Source organism: Macadamia integrifolia, chromosome 14 (genome assembly GCF_013358625.1).
Source record: "Macadamia integrifolia cultivar HAES 741 chromosome 14, SCU_Mint_v3, whole genome shotgun sequence".
Taxonomy (NCBI): domain Eukaryota; kingdom Viridiplantae; phylum Streptophyta; class Magnoliopsida; order Proteales; family Proteaceae; genus Macadamia; species Macadamia integrifolia.
In genome coordinates, this window is record NC_056570.1 from 18,885,866 (window position 1) to 18,905,714 (window position 19,849).

The 19,849-nt window shown below is 38.0% G+C and overlaps 1 protein-coding gene across 1 annotated transcript; it reads left to right on the plus strand.

Annotated features, from left to right (window-relative positions):
- Window positions 1-2,964: 2,964 nt before the first annotated feature.
- On the plus strand, window positions 2,965-14,945 carry LOC122061904 (NADPH:quinone oxidoreductase-like). The gene is made up of 3 exons (XM_042625451.1): window positions 2,965-3,128; window positions 3,232-3,423; window positions 14,352-14,945. The coding sequence occupies exons 1-3, from the start codon at window positions 3,038-3,040 to the stop codon at window positions 14,657-14,659; spliced, it is 591 nt and encodes a 196-aa protein (XP_042481385.1). The 5' UTR covers window positions 2,965-3,037; the 3' UTR covers window positions 14,660-14,945.
- The last annotated feature ends 4,904 nt before the right edge of the window (window positions 14,946-19,849 follow it).

A 19,849-nucleotide genomic window follows, 5' to 3' on the forward strand; every position in this document is an offset into this window, starting at 1 on the left:
ACACTATTATTTCTCATCCCAAAGAAAGACAATGCGGTCTAAGTGGAAGATTTCAAACCTATCACTCTATGCAATGTCTCTTACAAAATCATTGCAAAACTTCTGGCTAATAGGCTCATACAACACTTGCCAAAATTTATCTCACCTTTCCAAGCAGTCTTCATTCAAGATGTCAGATATCTGATAATATTGCTATTGCCCATGATTCCATTACTTTAAAAAAAAAATCAAATAGAAATTGGGGCATGTGGCTATTAAACTGGATATGTCAAAAGCATATGATAGAATGGAATGTGGTATAATACGGGCTTTGTTTGAATTCCTGGGTTTTGGGTTTTGGAGAGCATTGGAATGACTTAATCTCTTAACTCCTCTCAACCGTTACTTATTTTATAAAATTGGAAGGTTCTTCTTTTGACTACTTTGAACCCTCTAGAGGAATCAAACAAGAATGTCCACTCAGTCCATACCTATTCATTACAACTATAGAAATTATTCCCATTTACTCTCCACTTAGAGAGACCTAAACCTTTTCAAGGAATCAAGGTTTCTAGACATGCCCCTGAGGTCTCACACTTCCTGGTTGTGGATGATACTTTCATATTTTTCCGAGCCACATCTGAGGATCTATTGTCCACCAAAGCTGTATTAGAGTCTTTTTCTAACCTTACTTGACAATAGATTAATTTTGAGAAAAGTGACATTTTCTTCATCCAAAATCTGTTGAACTATGAAAGAATCAAGCTTTGCACCATCATTGGTATAAGAGAAGGATCTAAGAATTCTACATACCTAGGCACCGATCTGCTTCATCCCATATCGAAGACAACTAGCCTACATGGTATCATTGACCGTGTTAACAACATGTTGTCTGTCTAGAAATCCAAATTACTCTCATATGCAGGTCAAAAAATCCTTACCCAATCCACTTTATACTCAATCCCATCTTGTCTTATGTCATGCTTCAAGTTTCCCTTGAAAACCTATAAGAACATCGACTCCATTTGCTCTCGATTTTGGAATGGTGGAAATCTTGAGAAAAACAGAGGAATGTGCCTCATTGCATGCAAAAAAATATGCTTACCAACTAACCAAGGTGGTCTCGGGCTAAGAGATGCTACCACCCAGAATAAAACCCTCTTTCTAAAACTAGCTTGGCACTTTGTCAATAACAATAAGGGAATTTGGGCTAAAGTACTGAGAGCAAAATACTACCAACAACAGATCCACTTTTGATCCAAGGGTCCTTAAATGACATGGATCATGGATATGGAATAGTATAGCCTCGATGTTACCTACCTTTAAAAAGTGCATCAGTTCTAAAATTGGAATTGGAACTAACACTTTCTTCTAGTATGATCCATGAGCAGGCTTGGAAATCTCAGGACCAGATTTATCATAGGCGAACTGACAACCCATAATTGATACTGTGAAGGTCAATAGTTTTAATGACAATCATTCTTGGAAAGTGGAGGAACTAAGAGCCCTAATTCCCCCACATTTGATTTACAATAACCAAAATTTAGCCTTCAACTCAAAATGATCAATGGGTGTGTTCGTTAACGACAAATGGATCATTCTCAATAAAAGCAAGTGTTGTCTTCATACAAATAAACCAAGGCCAATAGGTAACAATGAGAGGTACGTGAAGCAGATGGTGGAAGTTTCTATGGGAGCTATAAATACACCCTAAATTCAAAATGTTTTTGTGGTGGATTTTAAAATGGAATCCCAGTAAGAGAAATAGTAGGACAATGGCTACCCATTGATACTTCTTATGTCTTTTGCAACAAGGGTAATGATTCCTCTCTGCATTTATTCATTAATTTTGAATTTTCAAGGCACATTTGGGCAACAAGACATCTTGGATTAAGGCTACAGAATATCAATACAACCTCATTAGTGGAGACGGTAAAGTATCTATTTCATCAAATAAATATTTCAATTTCAGATCTTAAATGGGTTTTCAATGTTTTTGCTATAACAATTTATTTCGTTTGGCAACACCGAAATGACATCATTGGATCCAAAGGTAGCCCAAACCTAATGAATGTTTTATATGAAATAAAAATGTGGATTATTGATTTAAATATATTGCTGAGATATACTAATGAATCATTTGCTACAAATGATCGGGCACGTTTGAACAAAAACTTTCATATCCCTTTTTTGAACTACCCAGTTTTGGTTTGTGCTGGAGCAACTAATAGTTTAACCTCAGTTTTAGGATGGACTTTCGAAATCATATTACAGGGTTAGCTTAGGATCATGAGCTCAGATATTACTACAACTACTCAATGTAAAGCAATGCAAGTAGAATGGATTCTCAGATATTACTACAACTACTCAATGTGAAGCAATGCAAGTAGAATGGATTCTGGCAGGATTGGGGACAACTACTATCAAAAGATGAGAGATCCATCAAGTATGGCACACAAACAAGAAGTTAACTAACCTACTTCCATTCTCTTGCAATAAAACTTGACTTCTCCTACATTTTGCAAAATTTCATGAGATTTCATCACTTTCAGAGGCAATCTCCTTCCATCTTAAAATCATTGAAGACCACCCAATTATGAACTTCAATCATTATATAGCATGTAATCCTAATAGACACCATGATTATATAGTTCCTCTTTTAACTTAATATATTTTTTATGCTTAAAAAAGAAAAAAAAAAAGAAAAAGAAAAAGAAAAAGAAAAAAGAATCTAACCCACCCCTATCGGATGTCCTCCTGTAGTTAGGGTCCTTCGCGCACACACACACAAAATAAAGTCCATTAGTGGACCAGTCCACTTCTGGGCAGCAAATCAGCATTGAGACACGTTATATATATATATATATATATAGTTATGTATTATGCACTATACGCCAAAGTTGGACCGTTCAATTAATAATTGTTTCTTCTCGGGTCAACCTTGGATTTATTACTTTCATCTAAATAAATAATTAAACAAAAAGCCTTGGATTTATTCCTCGACCCTTTACCCACACTCGAGAGAGTGGGGAAGGAAGAGAGGGAGAGGGAGAGGGAGATGGCAGCTTCAGTTGTGCCAGAGATCAATGTCGTTGCCATCTCTGGTTCCCTTCGCAAAGCTTCCTACAATCGTGGCCTCGTCCGCTCTGGTACTGCTTCTTCTCCTCTTTGTGGATTTTTTGGATTTGGATTCTCCTCTGTAGTTGCTATAGATTTTAGAGATCTGAGTCGGTGTTCCTCTGCTACTTGCAGCAATCGAGATAAGCAGGGAGTCTATTAAGGGAATGAAGATAGAATACGTCGACATCTCACCACTCCCTTTCATTAACACCGATCTCGAAGTCGACGGCACTTACCCACCGGTTGTCGAAGCCTTCCGTCAGAAGATCCTTGCTGCCGATTGCTTTCTCTTTGCTTCTCCTGAGTACAACTACTCTGTTTCCCGTATTTCCTCTTTTCTCTTCTCTTTGTTTATTCTTCATTTCTTCTAATTCACTTTGATATATGAATTCTTTGAGTTGTTAAGTTGTGCTGAACTTCTTAGTTTTGTTTGGGTTTGATATGTATTGTACATGCCTTACAATAACAGTAGGGAAAGATTATGAATCTAGGTTTGTTTGTAAACAACAAAGGGAATGTGCATGCTGTAGTGTGTGTTTGTCCTTTGTGTGAAATATTGGTATTATATCAGGGTTTTAAAACAGGAATCAGTGATGTCCGATTCAGATCGACTCGGTCCCAATAACCCTAGAATCGGTCGTTTGATCTGAAAACCCACCGATTCAGGGAATATTGGAAGAAATATTCCGATTTGAAATGGAAGAAATCGGGATTGGTCCTGACTGATTCCAGGTTGAATTGGCCGATTCCTGATCCGATTCACTGATTTTTGAAACCCTTTATCATATCCGGTCAGGATGTTAAAAAGGGGAGAGAAAGGTGTTGTGGGGTGGTGTTGGCAGTGGCCAAACATATTATATTGTAGTATGGAGCGCTTGGTAGGTTTCTTTCATCAACCTGAAAATGATTCCTGTGGTTCTGGTGGTAGATTGGAGTGCAAAAGGCTCATCTGTGAACTGTTTGAGAATTCTTTTCTATCAGGCTGCATCAAACCGATAGAGAAAGTCTATCAGCTAAAAGATCATGTATAATTAAAAAAAAGAAAAAAAAAAGAGGGGATATTTAGGTGTTTAGCCCTTAGGACTTTATGTAATGATGCATTCCAATTAAACAACGCAATCGTAAGTATAATGATGCTTCTAGTGTCTTTTGGTTCTACCAAAAAAAAAAAAAGTGTCTTTTGGTTCAAGGCCATAGTATGTAAGATTGGGATCATGACCTATATTGTCTATGCTCGCCACACCAGAGATCTTCCCAGAACTGTAGGTTAACTGGTTTCTTGTATTTTGTGGTAAATGCCTCTGCAGAATCTCTTGAAAATCATGGACACCCTTTCCGTGAAGTGGTCCTTATGTTCTGGTTCATCATTCATCATTGAACTCTCATCCCCAGCTTCACTTCATTAGCTATGACTGCCCTCCACCAAAGGCCTTTATGATCCTAAAAGAATTCTAAATCATTATTATTAATGATGCTTGATTCATAGGTCTGGTGCCTAACAACTTTCAAAAGTCGTACCAGGAACAAACCATGAAACCTGAAGACTTCTTCCTTGTTTTCCCAGTGTGATTGCTGTTTGCTTGATTTAACCATGTTTTTGCCAAAGAGGTATATTCTTATAGATCCTGCACTCAACTTCTTCTCCATATAGTTTGCACTTTATTAATAAAGATAAGGAAAACCCCTTTTGGACATCTTAAAAGGGGAGGCCCTTAGTTTTAGTCTTAAGGTGGATGAGAGTTATGGAGATAGATGTGAATACCCTTGGATGCTGGGTATTAGGACAGATTTAGAAATATACGAATCTACCTCTTCTCATTTTAATCATTGTGAGATTATGTGGATTGGTCTTGGGTTTGGAAATCGAAATTGTTTTATTACAGTAACAAGTTTTAGCATAATCTTTTGCTTGACATTCCAGATGTCAAATGAGGTCGAGTTGGGTTGGTTGTATGTGCTGACTAATGACATAGAAAATTACAGAAGCCTGTCTTGAGATGTTAGTCACATCTGGGTTGAAACATGCTTCAATATGTGTACTCAAATGAGTATTTGTTCCCATTTTTAAGTCCATAAATTAGTTTTGCAGGTGATTTCTATTTATGTCTGTTCTTTACTGGAGGTCTTGGTCACGAGGACCTCCTTTGAAGATCATAAAACTAGGAAAAATGTAAATTGCAAGCATCAAGGGAAATGATTATATGTCCATTGTATGTAATGAGGTCTGGGATGGTGATTTTCTTGAGAAGTTTTTGGTGAGACTCACTCAGATTTCTTGATTGGCATGAGAGGACAGCATTCCGGTAAATGCAATATCCAATATCAGGACTTGAGGACAGTATGGCTGTGGGCTATTTGTGGTACTTATTCTCGGTGTGGGTTTGTATATAGCTGATCCTTTCCTGCTTGCCTTCACTGTTTCTATGCAATAAAATATTCATTCATCAAAGAAATAGTTTCTGGAGCATGTGTATATCTGGGAAAGCAGTGTATAGGGGGAATACACTCCAAATAATCATGAATCAGTTTGACGGAAGGCTTACACTTGTTCAAGATTCCTAGATTTGGTGGATTGAGATGTTGCGACTCCCAGCCCCTTTTTTTTTTTACGTGGGTTATTGCTGTTTTGGGTTTGCCTAACCACGTTGGACTACGAATTAGAGTCATTATTTCTTTCTTCCCTTTTGTTTTCTTTTTACCCCTTCTGACATATGAAGCAGAAAACAGTAAATTTCATTGAAATCCAAAAGCTTTATGACCCTTACTGGTGTATCATTTCATACATCAAATACAAAAATATGAACAGATTATATAAAAACAGTTAACTATTGAGGGAGATGCAGCCTTGGTCCTTAAAATGTTTAAGTTCAGACTCTGGTAGTCCATGGATATACCCTCACTTGATTAGCAAAACCAATCTCCTCTATGCAATTGTAACATCTGTTATAAAATGGAGATAGAGATCAGTTAAGAGCTTCGCTGATCAGTTAGTGAAAGTTAAGGGTGGCCAGACTGTTTGTGTAAGATAGGACCCTATTCTGTAACATAGCTTCAGTTCCATAGGACGGATCTAAAATATTCTCCAAAGGATTTGGGTTCACATATCATCAAAAGCTTTACAACCCAGTCGACCATCAGAGAGTAAATACATTCAATTTTCTAAAAAAGGGGTGGTGGGGGGGGGTGTTAGGGAATATATGATTGTCTACATTCTTCTCCTCTTTTATTCTAGAATCCTGCATTTTCTGGTCATCCAATTGACCAGCATAATGTATATCGGGTCATTCTCCACATACACAAATATTCACTCTTTACTTTTTTGAGAGACAAAGATTACATTCCACATATCAGATCCTATGTGCCTTTTGCTAGTGATATGGGTTTGTGTGTCTATATTTTCTAGTCGTTTTGAAAGTATTTGTAGAAAATAGGAAAAATACCAAATTACTCAAAATTGGGTTTTGGTTTACAAAATTACCCACCCAATCTTCGTGCTAATGAAACTAACCAAATTGAGTTTAGGTATTACAGACAAACCCAAAACAGTGTCTAGACCTACGTATGCTACCTTTGCCATTTACTTCATAATTGGAAACATTCAAAATACACCTGACACCCTTTCCCATGGAAGAAGGGTGAGGTGGTTCAATCCCGGCGAGTTCTGTGGTTTGGGTTCTGTCAAGAACATCAATTTCTTTTGACACCAGTGATAGTGGGATCTCCGGGGCTAAGTTCTGGTGGGTTTGACAGTATTTCCCTCATGAAACAATCTGGGTCTGTTCCAAAAACACATTTGCAGTTTCCAGAGTAGAATCATGATGTGGTTGGTTGAGTTGAAGATGGCCCTTTGATGCAGTTCAGGCCAACAACTAGGCTTCAAAGGAGGGTTTAATCTGGCCTTTATTTTGGGGCTACTGACAAGGTTCAAGGTCTCGGGTTTCGACCCTTGGGGAGACTGAAATTTCGGTTGAAACCTGGGAAATTTCAAGGAAACCAGGGAATTTTTCCCGGTTTGGTGGAAATTTTAGTTTTGACCCCCAAAATGTGTTTTTTTTGGCCTGATTTTTTGTATACACCCTATTTTAGACATTTCTAACACATTCACATAATAATAATAATGATAATGTTATACTTGTGGCCCACACCATAAGTTTGGTAATGTACGTTGAGTCGTTGACTGAAAGTTTGAAACTATACTACATAAGTACATAGTCTACACTATATCTAGTCTACAATCTACATCAATATATAATACATAATACAAATCCAAAATAAATAAAAATATTATTGCTCATCATTAGTTATCTCTCAACACTCAAGTGACAACACTCAATACCTAACACTCAACACTTAAAAGTCAATTCCAAGTGAAGTGTCTAGGCGGTTCTATCCCACGAGCTGCATACCGCTGCAGATGTCGTAACCGCTCCTCTGAATGCACCACATATGCGTCCTATGACATGTTTTGGGCCCAATTGTTTTTGCAGTCTGTCACTGCCCATCTATAAGATGCATCATCAACATCAGCTAGGTATCCTAGCTTAGGGAATGAGTCAGTCATAGTTATAGGATGTGGCCGATGTAGGTATGGCACATAAGGCTAGGATGGATAGCCAAACGTACTATTAACAAAAGATGACGCACCACCTGAACTGCCCTCCTGTTCAAATGAGGTAGAAGATCTGCCATGCTATCCATACCCACTACCATATCCAAATGAACCGGTGCTCTCGAAGGATGGTCCACTGGCATATACACCATATGATGGATACCCATAATGTGATGCAGCTGAACTGGCGCTCTCAAAGCCACTATCACCATGATATATTGGACTAGGGCTCGAGTCAATGAATTCTGGTGCACGCCAATGCCCAAATCCTCCACTATGTCCCAAACTCATGGCTTCCATTGTGCCAGACAAGCTAGAGATATCTATGCTTTGGTCCATCCCAGCTGCCTCATCTTGAGGCCCGAACCTTTTGCGTGGTCCTCTACTATAGCTTCTCTATTGTCGGGGAACCGTGATGTTCATATTGCGTGTCATGGGTGACTCAGTCTCCCTTGTCAATCTGATTGGCAATGGTTGTGGAACCGGGTCACACCGTGAATGCATAGATCGGGTCATTGTAACTAACGTATACAAAATTTATATCAATTTTACTCTATTTACAACTATATTCTATAAAAAAAAATGATTTTTGGGAAGATGAGACTTACCTTTTTGTTCCAAGCTGCCTTCCTTATGTAGATCAAGCAATATCTAAGCTTAGATTCAATTTTGTTGGGCACAAGGGGGAAATCTTGAGTGTTTCCTCAAGTTTCCCACTTCAAAGAGAAAAAAATAAGGGGAGAGGGTCGAATTTTAGAGAATAAAAGCCTTGGTTTCTTTTTAAAGTATCTTATCTAAGAGCTGGTTCCACCCAAAAGGTCGAACCAAGTGGGTCAGTTGAAATTTCCCATATTTCAGCCGAAATGTGGGAAATTTCGTCGAAACTTGTTGAAACCAGTCGAAACATGTCAAAACCTGCCACTTTTTAAAATCACAGGCTAAATGGTATCTATCTCCTGTGATATTTTGACCGTATCGGTCGACTTCTTGAACCATGGCTATTGATCTAATCGATTGCTGCCTAGGATCCATCGATTCTGCCAAGATATTGCCCCAATAACCATCCTTAATTGGAGGAAGATACCCCTAGAATATCTTCCTAATTTAGTGGATATCAATCAGCCCTATTGGGGGAAAGTATTAGCCATCGAGATGAGATTTTGGAAGATATCTAGTATGTAGATTGAAGAGATATTCTGTGGGCCCCATTGGGTCCTTGCGTGGGGAATAATTAGGGTTTTTTTTTTTACAGCTTTCGTGGAGTTATCTTGGGAAGATTTACTTTCCAGAGTTGAGCAGATATCGATTGGGAGGATATTCAGCAATCAAGTGGGCCCTACGGCCAGCTAATTGAATACAAATTGAAGACTAGTTGTGATGCAGATTCTTCACCAAACTAGGCTTGTTTTATTAGAAATAAGCCTAGGGTTGGGTTCCATACATGTTGGGCCTTTGATCCCATGTGTTTTAAGTGTAATAGGCCACTTTAATGGGCCTAAAAGAGAGGCTTTAAGGTTGCATACGGGATTACTAGTTTGTTTCCTTTTTCATTAGTTTCATTTTTGAAGTTGAAGAATTGTCTAACAAGTACTTGCCACGAAACTTTAAAGCTCGCATACAAGACCACCTGAACTCTCTTCGTTGAGGAAATATGTCTGTTGCAGAGTACATGAATAAATTTGATGCACTTTATTCTCGCACAGGCATTAGGGAGAATGATAGGCAATTGCTTTCTCGGTTTTGACTGAGATTGCGGGCTGAGATTAATAAGGGAATTGGTGTTGTTGATGTGTATACAGTGAGAGATTGCTTTGACAAGGCTCTTCGGGCAAAGGAATTAATAGAACCGGAAGGTAGAAGGTTTGGTTTTAAAGTTGGAGAGCATGAGAAAAAATTTCCAGCACCTAACTTTATTACTACTGCTCCTACACACGCCATATTTCTTCCACATTCTGACAAAGGGAAGACACCTATGAGGCTATGACTAGTGGCAATCAAGTGCAATGTTATCACTACCAAGAGGTTGGGTACTATGTGAAGACTTGTCCAGATCGTTAGAGAGCAAATGCTGTTGCTGAAATTAAAAAGGCACATGATAAGGTAGACCCTGATCTATATCCATATCCGCTTGAGGATGGGGATTTTAATATCTTTGATGATGCCGATGCATATGATGATCGGTCATGTGGCATTCATGTTACTAGTAACATCTTGGTTATTGAAACCATGGAAGAAGACTCCACTAAAGAGAATAGAGTAGACAATATTGAAGCCATGGATAGTGAGATAGTGGTTGAGAGCATTCCACAACAAGTCTTTGAGATTCATGATAAAAAGGAAGAGCTTGTTCCTTCAATCCTTGATGAGAAGGCTACCAACATTGATGACTCTATGCATACGACATTCATAGTTGGTATTGATTCAAGGGTTGAGCATATAGAGTTTGTTATGCCATGTCATCATGGTTCTTTGAAGAGAAAGCTCTATGCCTTGAAGACTACATTCAGAAAGTTTACAAGCAACAAGAATTTTGTTTGGCCCTACTAGTCTATTTGCTGATCGGTCCTAAGGGATACTTTTTACTAACTTGATATCTGACTGGTTATATTATATCCTCTTCTAGTCTGAGTTTGTTACACTATTTGGGAATGGTCAAAGCTGCTAATCACATGTTGTTTTCCCCTCGTCACTGCAAAATTCGAGGACGAATTTTTTCAAGATGGGGAGAGTTGATGCAGATTCTTCACCAAACTAGGCTTGTTTTATTAGGAATAAGCCTAGGGTTGGGTTCCATACATGTTGGGCCTTTGATTCCATGTGTTTTGAGTGTAACAGGCCACTTTAATGGGCTTAAAAGAGAGGCTTTAAGGTTGCATACGGGATTATTAATTTGTTTCCTTTTTCATTAGTTTCATTTTTAAGTTGGGTTTGATTTAAGTTATATTTGTTTCCTTAGGAGTCAAGTTATTTGTCAAGTCAAGTCATCAGTAGTTAGTTTCCTTTTCAGTTAGTTTCTAATTTCAGTTTTTAGTAAGTATTGTATTAGGAGACTAAATTAAGGTTTCCTTTTGAGGAAATCTATTTTATAATTCCTTCCCTCATCAAACATTATAAATAAAGAAGAGGAGGCTCCTAAAGCAAGAATGATTTGAAGAATTAAACCATGGCTGCTGCTGCTGTTTCTCCTTGTTGGGAATTGCTTTGTGTTTGATCAAAATTGGTGGAGTTGGTGTTTGATCCAACTGACCCTTTGCGGTGGGAAGCCCGAGGGGTTATTTCTCCTTTATTATCTTCTGCTTCTTCTTTGCTGTCCAAGGTGTTCAAGACCTGCAACTTCAGCCTCAATCCATCACAGGTAACTGAATCTGGTCCTTTCTCAGTTCCGCCCAGAAATTCCAGAATTTCTTGCTTTCCAGTCATTCTCTCTCCTGGACAGACCAACCATCTGATTAGGCTCAAATTTGGATCGAAGATGCACCTCTCTTAGTGTGAGTCTCGACAAAAATTTCAGCCCTATTGGACCACCTGATTTTGAGTTATTCAAAATCCACTCAATTCTGTCCTGTAGTGACTGTTATCCTTTTTTCAGATCTGAGACTGAAATTGATAGCATAGATCTGTTTGCTTCTGATCCCTTTGGTGTTCAGACATATTTTCCATATTGTTACAAACCTATTTCATCATCTAAGCTTGCTGGAGTTTTGTCTGCAGTCCTGTATAATCTGATTTCCTGTGCATGTTTTTGGGTTGGTTTATAGCTGTTCTTCTGATAAAAAAAATCCTGCAGTTGAAGGCTTGGTTAGTCTTCTTATCCTAGTCTACATTAAGTTGTCAATAAGTGAAGGACTCTTACAACAGCTAATTAGATATGTTTCTATTTAGGATTTATGTAATTATGTAGTTGGAAGGCATAGGATTAGTTTCCATTATTATTGGGATTTTATTTTGGAAGGTTTCTAGAAGATTTATCCTAGGATGTAATGAATTATAAATAAAGCAAAGGCTGTATTCAGCCTAGAAGGATTTTGACCGGAAAAAAATAAAAAATAAAAAATAAAAAAAATAAAACAATGGCATTTTGTTGTGATTGTGAGACAAATCTGTGGGATACAGAAACCCTAGTGGGAGGCTAGGTTGGAGTTAGGTGAGAGGCCTGCTCTGTAATTCAGTTGGGAGGTTTGAACATATCTTCTTCTTCTTTACCCTTTCATCTATCTTATTTTCTATTTTCTTTTCTTTCAGTTTCAGATTCATTATTCAGTGAGTGAAAGATCCTACTTTGGAATTACTCCCTAGTTTCCTAGTTGGGGATTGGTTCTACATTACTCTTTTCTTGGTTTTCCAAACTTAACATACAAAGAGTTCCAGTAGAGGAGTTCTTGTCCATGAACCAGTCTAAAAATAAAGAACCATTGAAGTGGTGTTGCTTTGCCATACAATGCATCACTGCCCCTTCCTCTAAATGGTACCGCCTGAAGCCAAATCCCTTTTTAGGGCGCAAAGAAAGCTTCCAGGATCACAACAGGGGGAAAACGATAACTCAAAAACTCAATCTTTGCAGGAGTCAACATTTTCCAATTCTCAGATTGTGAACAGTGTCCTGAAATCAATACAGAAGATTTGAAATTCTACACCTCCAAGTCCCAACTATCCCTTCATTCATTTTATGATTTATTATATAAGCACCCAAGCAAACTGCTGCTACTGCTACTGCTACTGCTATTGCTACTGCTATTGCTACTGCTTCTGCTTATTCTTCTTCTTCATCTTTTTCTCATGGTCTTCGTCCCCTTCCATGGCCTCAAGGAATCTGTCCTTAAATCCTCCCAACCTTTGAATTCTTGAAATCATGATTCTAATTCTACATTGCTCATAAAATAATAATGACTGTAGAGAAGTTACGTGTAACAGAGATGAGGATGTTACGATGGATGTGTGGCAAAACTAGAAAGGATAAAGTAAGGAATGAATGTATTAGAGCTGATTTGGGAATGGTCTCGATTAATGACAAGCTTTGAGAAAGTCGTTTGAGGTAGTATGGTCATGTTCAATAGAGAATTAGGGATGCCCCAGTAAAGAGGAGTGATATAACAACAATTGAGGGAGCTAAGAGATCCAAGGCGGACCTAAAATGACCATAGACGAAGTTGTGAGGAATGAGATGCATAGTTTAGGTCTTGTTCCAAGTATGACCTCGAATAGAGCCTATTGGAGGGCAAAGGTACATGTAGCCGACTGCCGACCCCATTTAGCTGCTGAGTTTCTTTGATCTTACTGGGCTTTGCCTCTTTCCTCTTACTTTCATCTTTTTATCATTTCCTATTTTCTTATTTTATCCATTTTCCCTACTTTGTTTTGCATGAATCTTTGTAGCTGACTCCATTAAGTTGGGATAAGATTGAGTTTGTTTTTTTTGTTGTTCATAAACTATTAATGACTAAAGAGAATTAGATTATCATGGGATTCAACCGAGAAAGATTTTTTTCCATTTCCTATCATACAAATAGGAATTCTATCAAACAAAAAAGCTACCAAAGCACAAATTTGTTTTGAATAGGAAAACAGGGGCTCCATTCCCCTGTTTGTTTCTCAAAATTTTCACAATAAATAGCTAACATTATGCAGTTCTCTTTGATTTGAATCGGAAAATGAGTATGATGACTCGTCGGGCGATCCTTTGTCCACCGCCTTGATTTTAGAAGCTGATCCCATCTTCCATCATATGTTGTTTGTCCGCTAAAGAGGCATCACGAGAGAGGGCATCGGTACTATTTGACCATTACTGCATATCAAACGTATGTTAGATGTAGGCAAGGATTAAAGTATCGGAATCAGTTGCCATATCGATCGGCTAAATTTAAGATATGTATCAAAGATATGCTAAGATATGCTGAAGATCAAGGATTAAAGTATTAGTATTGGTCGCCGTATCCTATCGTATCGTATCATATCGGAGATACTTTAAACCATGTATGTAGGGTCGATACTGTTTTGGGTATTTTTGTAATATCCATACTAAAATTGGGTGGTTGGGTTAACACAAAGATTGTGTGGGGGTATTTTTGTAAACCAAAACCCAATTTTAGTTAATTTGGTAATTTTTCCCTAGAAAATATTTGGAATTGTTTACTTCAGTTTTACGTTCCTTGTTTACTTGTTCAAAGTGAACTGTCCACATGGATATGTTTATTTGACTCAGGATATCTATGACGGAGCTGTAATTTGGTAATAACAACTAGGCAAGGGACATGCTCCTTTCTAATGAAAGTAGGGGTGTTCCCATACTACATGGTAAGAGGGATTACAGAAAGAAAAAATGGGGAAAAAAGTGTTTCCCTATTTCATTTTAATGGTTAAGAATTTTGTTTCTAGTCTGTAAATCATCATTATGAATTTGGTTTCTGGGAATGATATTTGTAAACTTTTCCCTTCATTGATAACATTATTTCTCTTTAATGTTTTTCTTACATAAATTTTGAGCTAGTCATATTTTAAGTATTTCCCTATGTAATGCAATGAAACATTGGAGTTTTCAGAAGATGATGCTCACTGACCTAACAAGAGAAATAAGTAATTGAGGCTTGTGATTTCTGTTTCTTTAGTTTGTTGCCAACTTTGTCTTTCTTTCTATTTGTGAATCTAGCTCCTCTGAAGAATGCGATTGACTGGGCATCTAGACCTCCAAATGTTTGGGCTGGTAAGCCGGCTGCCATTGTAAGCGCAGGAGGAGGTTTTGGTGGAGGAAGAGCACAATACCATTTGCGCCAAATTGGGGTTTATCTTGATCTTCATTTTATTAACAAGCCGGAGTTTTTCTTGAATGCATTCCAACCTCCACAGAAGTTTGATAGTGATGGCAACTTATTGGACGCTGAAGCTAAGGAGAAGTTAAAGCAGGTTCTTTTATCATTGCAGGCATTTACTTTGAAACTCAATGGCAAGTGTGAATAAATCCATGCAAAATCAAGTCCCTGCTACAGGGTAGATAACACATGCTTCTTTGCTCCATGGTACGATAGGCAGGTGTTAATAATGTGTTGGCTTGACAAAATTTATCAAATTGACGTGCAGTTGTTTCTACTTGGGTTGAAATGAAGAAACCCGGAAAAGCTCTTTGTGTTACTAGTGAGTACATTTGACTTTGGATTTATGTTGGTGATTCTGACCTCAAGTTGATCTTATCGAACTTTTCTAGATAATGTGCTATACACTGGAAAGGTTCTTTTTTTTCTTTTTCTCTGCTGATCCACCTTGGTGTGCTGAAAACTCAACATCAGGCATGGCTGGGTTCTTATGGTGAGGATTTCTTGTGTCTTCCACTCTTAATTGTTCCTACTGATGAAACATGTCGATTTCTTCGAACCGAACCACAACTGATACTCAAAATCTAGATCGAATTGGCTCAGCCTGTAACTCGGTCCAAAAAGAAGAAAGAAAAAGGTAAAAATTACAGAACATCTAAAAAAAAAAAAATAGAACCAAAAAAATCTAATTGCAGATCTAGGATCTATGCACCATATACACCAAATTCATACTGAGATTAACAAAACAAGTGGCAAATTGAGGGTTTTTTAGCTTAGTTTGTGTGGAAAGTCTGCCAAATCTGACTTTTTTTGGGTCAATTTGAAGAGCCATAGGTTGGTAGATCGGCAGAAAACAATCATTCTCCACAAGTTAGAAGCTTTGAAGTAACCAACTAAGTAAGAAAGAAATTAGGTCTTGGATTTGTTTTTCAGGTTAATAAAATTGCAGGGGGTGAGTCATTTGAGATTTTTCCGAATTCGATTTAAATCCATGTTCTCAGAGGAATACCAATGTTACTTTGTGTTGTTAACCCTAAGAATGTTTTACCCAAAAAATTTCCACGAAGTTACCCATAGAGAGTTGAGGGTTCTGCCTAAGGGTTTTAAATGTAAACTGAAATCGAATTGAATCTGACACGGCATGGCCCAGTCGCCCTATGCTACTGGCGCTTCAAAAGGCGAAACTCTCTTCATAGTTTGGTGACCTCAAGCATGGACGCTTATAGAAATGTGTGTTAGCTCACTTCGGCTTTCTTTGCATGCTCGAGTTAATACCCGGCTGAGTGGGTGAATCCAACCAAACCATTTACCTGAAATTGTCAAACTGTTTAATAAATAGTTTGATATCGGTTTGAAAATTTCAACTGTTTATTAAATGGTTCATTCTATTTTAAACCATTTAACAGTCAGTTTTAAAACATTTGCAAACTGATTGTACCATTTACTCAACCTGCTAAGCAACTGATTATACAGATTATAGTGATGTTACCTTTAGGGCCTGTTTGTTTAGAGGGGATTTGGTGGGGTGGGATCAATGGGGTGGGATTTCTGACAATTTTACCACAAAATAGTGTAAAATAGGGTTGTTTGGATGAAAGGGGTGGAAGAGCTGTGGAATTATTGTCAGATGGTCAGGGTTTCCTGTCGGAGGTGTGTTTCTTCCATTTCTTCCCTATCAAAGTCCCACCGATTTGGTGGGACTCTTGTGGGAAAGACGAAGGAAAACGATCCGGTGGAAGAAAGACGAAGGAAGCAATTTCTCCCAGCTCTGTGGCTTCTTCCTCAACTTAATTTATAATCTCCTAACAGAGGTAAGGCCATGATTTCTCTCCAGCTATGTGTCTTCTTCCTCAACTCGTTTGTAGGTAATATCAAGAAAGAAGGGTTTTCATTTCTTGAGAAGAATCAGAGGGTTTTCATTCGGCTCCTTCTCCTTCTTTTCTAATCTTTCCGTCTTCCTTGCGAAAACCCTAGCCATCAAATACCTAGTCGCAACCACTCCAAAGCTCATCATTGCTGTCTGCTCCATCGATCACCAACGAAGACACTCTATCACCGCTGCAAGCCTTCTCCCGTAAGAACCCTCTCTGAAAACCTCTCTCTCTCTCTCTCTCTTCTACGAAGCCCTAACACCAACTTTCTATGTCTTGTGTTGGTGAAACCTAACCCCATCACAATAGAAATCACCTCTCTTTCTGCTCATCCCAACCCTTTCTTTATGAAACCCCTTCCCCACCCCTGGGGTTTGGTGCTTCGATTCTGTCATTGGAATTGATAACTGGAAATTAAGTTCGCATTATAATTTTTTTTTTTTTAACTTTTCCCTCTCGCCTCAGATTTTCTTTTGTTTTGCAATATTCTTGTACCCTTCAATCTCTACTCTCGAATTGTAATTTTAATTTCTCATTTTATTTTTCATTTACTGCAGTTTCATCCGTCAGCTATCTGCATCCCCATTGTTCTACCAACTATTGAAAAGTCTTCCTAAGTGCTTTAATCTTAAAAATCCTTGAAGTTCCCTACTTCAGTTGCAGCTTAAACTGAAGATATTAGGTGCTTAAAATCATTAAATGTTATTTGTATCTGTAGAAATTGGTTTAATTATTAAAAGGTTAAAAAGATTGCTTACTTCTGAATTAAATATCTCCTGAGAAGTTACTGACTATATAGCTCAAGTTGATAAGATTATGTAAGCAAATGGATTACTTGGTTGAGCTTAACCCAAACCAATGTCATCTTCGGTGTTAGAGAGGGGCCTAGTGGAAATCGATATACTCCAAGGCCAAAAAAACAGAAACAAAGTGTTAATTTTGATCAACTAGCCACCATTGCTGAAGGCATCAAGGATTTGGCAGCTGCACTTCGAGAACCACCCAAGCAACCCAGCCCTTATCAGATGGATTTGACACCTATCCTCCATGCCATGCGAGAGATCCCTGATATTTCTGATGTCATGGCTAGTAGGTCTTTTGAATACTTGAGTGCAAATCTAGTGCAAGCTAATATATTTATGTCATATGATGTCTCACACAGGGCAGACTTTCTTTGGAGGCATTGGCATTCACAAGACCCCAATGGGTAGAAGGGCTGTTTAGATTATGAATATTGTGTTCTGCCTTTTTGTGAACTCTTTACACATATATTAGTTTAAAACTATGTAGTTAGAACTCTGACTCTAGGTTGAAGAACTTATTTCTGTTTAATTATTTTAGAATGGAATGTTTGAGTGGGATGTATATTACTTTTAATGGTTTCCTACAGATTAATGATGTAATATTCTCAAACTTTTGGACAAATTATGGACGGACTTTATGCTCTTCATTTTGGAAGTTCTACCTAGAGATCTGGATTCTTGATTTTTGTAAGCTTTACTGTGGTTACTTGAATGTCTCTTTATAAATTCTCTCCTTGGAGACATTCATACGCTTAATTGTTTTATGCTTACCCAATTGCATAGGGATCTTTATAATCGCCAGGGAAAGGACCCGTCAGATTGAAGATATGAATGAAGCTTAGCCAAATAAAAAAGGAAATGGGGCATTGGATCAAGAGTTGTCGAGAAGGAACTAAATTCACTTATTAAAGTGGATTTCTCTTTCTCATTTTAAATAATTTTTAGCATGGGTTTTAGACTTAGTATTTGAATTGGGTAGAGATATCTCTCCTATATGACCGCTATTCCTTGATGGATTGTTGATGCAACCATTAAATTCATTGTATCAAATTATTTGTGTTGCAGCCAGCTTTATGAGAGGGATCACCACAATTAGCCTCTTTAGAATAATTTTTTATTATCTAAATTAAATTAATTAATTAATATTGATGAATCCCACATTTTATTGTAACCAAAAAAATATAAATGTCACATTAGTAGGTGTTAATGTGATGACGTTATTTGATAATAGTGTTCTTGTAATTATATTGTAGTATAACAACTTTCCCTTCAATCACAAATTCTGATATCCAAACATACATGGGGTGGTAAAGTTCAACTTTCCCAAGCCAACCAAACAAGCATAGGGTGGGAAAGTTATACCTTTTTACAACTTTTCCATTCTTGTCATTCACCCCAACATGTGAGACCCATGTGTCATACAATCCCACCCCAGACTCCCCTCTAAACAAACGGGACTTATGGAAATGTGATGTTTTTGTAATTATTTTGGAAAGTACGTTATTAAGTCGCGTGGCTTCTGCACCCAGGACACAGTGAGGCGAGGCATAAGATGAAACATTCAAATTACACATGCAAGTGGGTCTGCGCATGGGGCCTGCATCAACAAATGACATATGATATCAAACAGCTCAAGTGGAGACAAACTGTCAGGATGTGGTACAGGAACTACTGAACCACCCACCAAACTACCCATTTGGATGCTAAAAAGCAGCTTCAGTACTACTTCGATCAGCTTCTTGGCAGTGTTCGAGACAGGCATATCTATATATACGAGGCTATAGCATTATCAAATGCTGAATGTGCCTAAGTTTTTAGTGAACCTCAAAATGACTACTGATGACTCAAAAAAAAAAAAAAAATGACTACTCATGAGTCATGACATTCTTAGGCTCTTTTCGATTTTAGGAAATAATTTCGGTTTTGAGTGCATTTGGCTTAATTTTTACATCCTATTTCTAGAAATAAAAATTGAAAATCCAAAAATAGTCGAGAGTTATCTCTCTCATTTAAATAAAAAAAAAAAGGGGAAAAAAAAAGAAGAAAGAAAAGAAAAGAGTTCTAAACCTCTCTGGGGCATGGTGAACAAATAGGAATGGGGAAGAGGGAGAAGGGGGCCCTGAGCCCTCTCGTGTTGCTCTTCCTAAACCACCCACTCCCTTCCTTCCCCTTCGCCCAACCCTATGAAATGATAGGAAGAGAAGATTATTGGTAGGAGATATCTATTCTCTTGCATCTTCTCTCCCCATACCCTTCTTTGTAATTCTGCTCCAACCCTTGTAGGTGCAATGACCTAACGTGCACTGTCCACGTGGAGTGGGTCTCAACTAACAATCGATTGCTTACTAGCCAGCTAATGGTCGATACAATTCTCCTTCCTTAAGTGAGGAAGGGAAAGGGGAGTCCCCACCTACCTGGGCCTAGGACCCATACAAGAGGGCTCATTCCCTAAAGAGAGAATAGCCGGTTGACTCCAAACTAAATCGCCTGTTCAAAGATTCAGGTAAAGGGTAGATTACAGAGAGGAGAAGGTGTTAGGCATCCACTCTGCCGGGTAGAAACCGGTCTTTCTACTAAATGCTAAAGTTTGAACGTTCTTCTCAATCGATATATATTATATTTGGCATACTATTGTATAATACTGTATCAAATAATATTACATGT